This window comes from Ambystoma mexicanum, chromosome 7q, assembly GCF_040938575.1.
Source record: "Ambystoma mexicanum isolate Mex_15411 chromosome 7q, UKY_AmexF1_1, whole genome shotgun sequence".
In the NCBI taxonomy this organism is placed as follows: Eukaryota; Metazoa; Chordata; class Amphibia; order Caudata; family Ambystomatidae; genus Ambystoma; species Ambystoma mexicanum.
In genome coordinates, this window is record NC_090941.1 from 1041482384 (window position 1) to 1041485861 (window position 3478).

A 3478-nucleotide genomic window follows, 5' to 3' on the forward strand; every position below is an offset into this window, starting at 1 on the left:
CCCTGATGAAGGTGGCCAGCATGTACAAAGATATATCCCTCTGATGCAGTCCCAAGACGGATATCTCCCTGCCGCCGAAACGTCAAATCCATGCAAGGGGGACCAATGAACCTAATGTTTGGGGGATTTTGATTAATACTGTTTATGTGTTTCTAACACTGTATGCAATTATTCCAAACACGTACACCCTGACATGCTCACTCACCCCCTGCAACGTTGGCATATGATTATAAAAGACATATGATTATATAAAAAAGTAAAGAAAAAAAATGTTCTTTCTCTTTCCCAGCAGAATTTATTAGAATAGAATAGGCAAACTCAAGACTGCTGGAAGCCATTAGGCACGTGTAGATGTAAGGTGTATTCCATATATACCCATGCCCCAGACAATTCAGACTAGGGCATTATTTTAAAAGATAAAGTACCCCACTAACCTTTACAGTTACTTAATCACTTGTTTATCAGATTTATGTATTTCTTTTTTATACTGTTTTGTTATGCTTTTGAAACTGTTTTGCTTCATCAATGGTTTTGTGTTCAATTATAAGTTTGCTATGTATGTAATTGTTCATTACAAAACTTTTTGTTTTGTTTCAATACAAATAATTTAAAACTCCTAGCCCTGGAGATATGTGTGTGTGGATGTTTTCTTCCTGGACATTTTTCACAGGTTACAGACTTTGGGATACAGTCCATTAGTATAACTAACAAAGACTCCCCAATATAACCAAACTGTTTTGTTTCATTTACTGACAAAAATTGGGTTGAGCCTTTCTGAGTAGCAGTACTACCTTTCTTGTATTTTCTTGTTATGTTTACAATTGCCATCCTTCCCAGTAATTTCATGTAAATCCACCAGGATACCGGCAAACTGAAATACTGTATTACTGCCAGATGACGGGTGCTGATGTCGGATGTAAATCCCCATTTCATAGAGTTCCAGTTTTCAGCTGGAGGTAATTCAGGCACCTCACCGGCCGACTTGTAGTTTATATTTGAATACCAACACGTTAATTCCGCACCAGCCAATTTATCATGAGGCCCATTGTGTCAATATTAATGAATGTTCACGAGGGTATCTTTTAGAATGTGAAATAAGAGGAATAATTTAAACCACTATATGCATATACCTGCATTCTGCTACCCCTGACGCAGTGTCACCAACCGAACTGGCAGTGCAGCAAATATTACATCAAATTTGTCTCTTCTCTTCATAATCTTTATTTTGCGCGAGAGAGAGGTTGAAAAAGATCCTTAAATTGCTGATTTGAGATGAACATCTTGACAACTCTATCTCGAATCTTCCTACTTTTTATACCATAAATGATGGGGTTTAACATGGGGGGAATAAGAAGATAGAGGTCTGCCAGCAAAATGTGGACTTGTGCAGGGACATGATGACCAAATCTTTGTGCATAGAAAGAGAAGAGTGCTGGTGTGTAGAACAACAGAATGACAGATATGTGAGAGCCGCAAGTGCTCATGGCCTTTTGGCGCGCCGCCCTGGAAGAAAGTCTGAAGACTGACCTCAGGATTAGAATGTACGACACAGCAATGAAGATGGAGTCCGTTCCCACCACAAAAGTCGCTGCTGTGATGCCGTACACATAATTGGCTGACGTATCTCCACAAGCCAGCTTCACAACAGCCATGTGTTCACAATAAGAGTGATGGATAACATTGTCTCCACAGTAGGAAAGTCTCTTAACCAGGCAGGTTAATGGAGTCATCAGGCCGAACCCCCTCACGGCAGCTACTGACCATATTCGCACTATTACGGTATTGGTTAGAATGGTGGTATACCGCAATGGGTTACATATGGCTACGTAGCGGTCGAACGCCATAGCCAAAAGGATTCCGGACTCGACGGCCGAGAAGCCATGGATGAAGAACATCTGAATGAAACAAGGGTCGTGGGCGATCTCAACAGAGTGGAACCAAAATAGGCAGAGTATCTTGGGATACGTGGCGGTCGATATAACAATATCAATGACTGCCAACATAGAAAGGAAGAGATACATGGGCTGGTGAAGACTAGGCTCGTTTTTTATAACAATCAGAAGGATGAAGTTTCCCAAGAGTGCCACCACATACATTGAACACATGGGGAAGGCGATCCAGAAATGGACGGACTCGAGCCCGGGAATGCCTGTCAGGATGAATGTCGAGTTGAGAACCTTTGTATCATTTGGTATTGACATGCTGCGCGGTCGGTGCCTGAACCTGTTCCATTGGAGGCGTCTTTCTCTAGAAAACAAGAAAACCAGCATTAATTAAAGATCAAGCCTTCAGCACAGAGCGACTCTTAGCTGGTTGCTGTAATGGCTCATTGTTGCTGGTGACATTGCTATACTGAACCCAGACCCTAGTGCCTTTATATTATGACTACTTGTATTGCTTGGAACCCACACTACATATTTAATGATGGGGAAGCATACCAACCTTATGAAAGACAACCTTCTTTTCATAGAATGTGATATATGAAATACTCTCATGAGCTATTTTATTATTTAACAGCCTTCTTTTATTTTTTATTTTTTTTTATTTGTGTATGGTTCTACTACAAACGTAACAGAACTTTTACAAAATTTTAAATAACAAGCAAACATTACATTATATGTCTTAGAGCATGTGAAAACAACATTACATATAAAAACATATCCAAGAAATGTGGACTCGCAAGAGCAGCGAAGTATAACATTACATTAGAGTAAATGGGAATGTTATTCCTCTTTGCATCGTAAAATGAAGGAAAATGAGTACATTATCATTTTAATAATTCATCCTGCCTTCTCTCAGTTTGCATCCCATTTATGCATATCTTCAGATTACTGTAATTATTGAGTTCTTTCTCTATTGCGTTGCAAAATCTCGCTAGAGCATAAATAAGCGGTTTATGATTTCCTTGCACCATACGAGCCCATGGGAATGGTAAGCAATCAGTAAAATTGATATTGACAAAGTCCATAAGACAAACAGTTCTAAGATCTTTAAAATGCGGACAATATAAAATCAAGTGTTTTAGCGTTTCCACCTGTTCATTACATGCGGGAAATCTACAACTCTTATTCGTTTTGTACAACGTATTACTGGCCCAGGACGTAATTCTGCCTTTCGTGTAAAATAGATTAAATTTAAACCGAAGAAAGACATTGCGTATATGATTGCATGGAAATATCGTGATGTAGTCATATCTGGGTAAACGCTTTTTTGTGAACAGATGATATTCTTTAAACAATTTATAAGATCCAATCTGATCAATAGTGTTAGACCAGTCCTTTTCAAATATTTTTTTTTTAGCATAGGCAGGTCGGTTATAGACATCCTCCACTGTTATGTTAGCATCGTTCAGTATAGTATGTATCCTTGTCAAATATCGGACCATGTCGGTCGTTGGCCTTTTGTCGATTGATTGTTTCATATCAATATATAGTGAGTTTGGTTTAGGGTACATAATCTTTGCATAATTCGTCAGGAG

General features: G+C 39.0%; 1 protein-coding gene across 1 annotated transcript; it reads right to left on the reverse strand.

Annotated features, from left to right (window-relative positions):
* Window positions 1–1220: 1220 nt before the first annotated feature.
* On the reverse strand, window positions 1221–2201 carry LOC138528111 (olfactory receptor 52P1-like). The gene has a single exon (XM_069639564.1). It carries the CDS (start codon window positions 2199–2201, stop codon window positions 1221–1223), a length of 981 nt encoding a protein of 326 aa, XP_069495665.1.
* Between the last annotated feature and the right edge of the window lie 1277 nt (window positions 2202–3478).

Coding starts and splice junctions, on each gene's coding strand:
- LOC138528111 (XM_069639564.1), bottom strand. CDS start 2,201: ATGTCAATACCAAATGATACAAAGGTTCTCAACTCGACATTCATCCTG.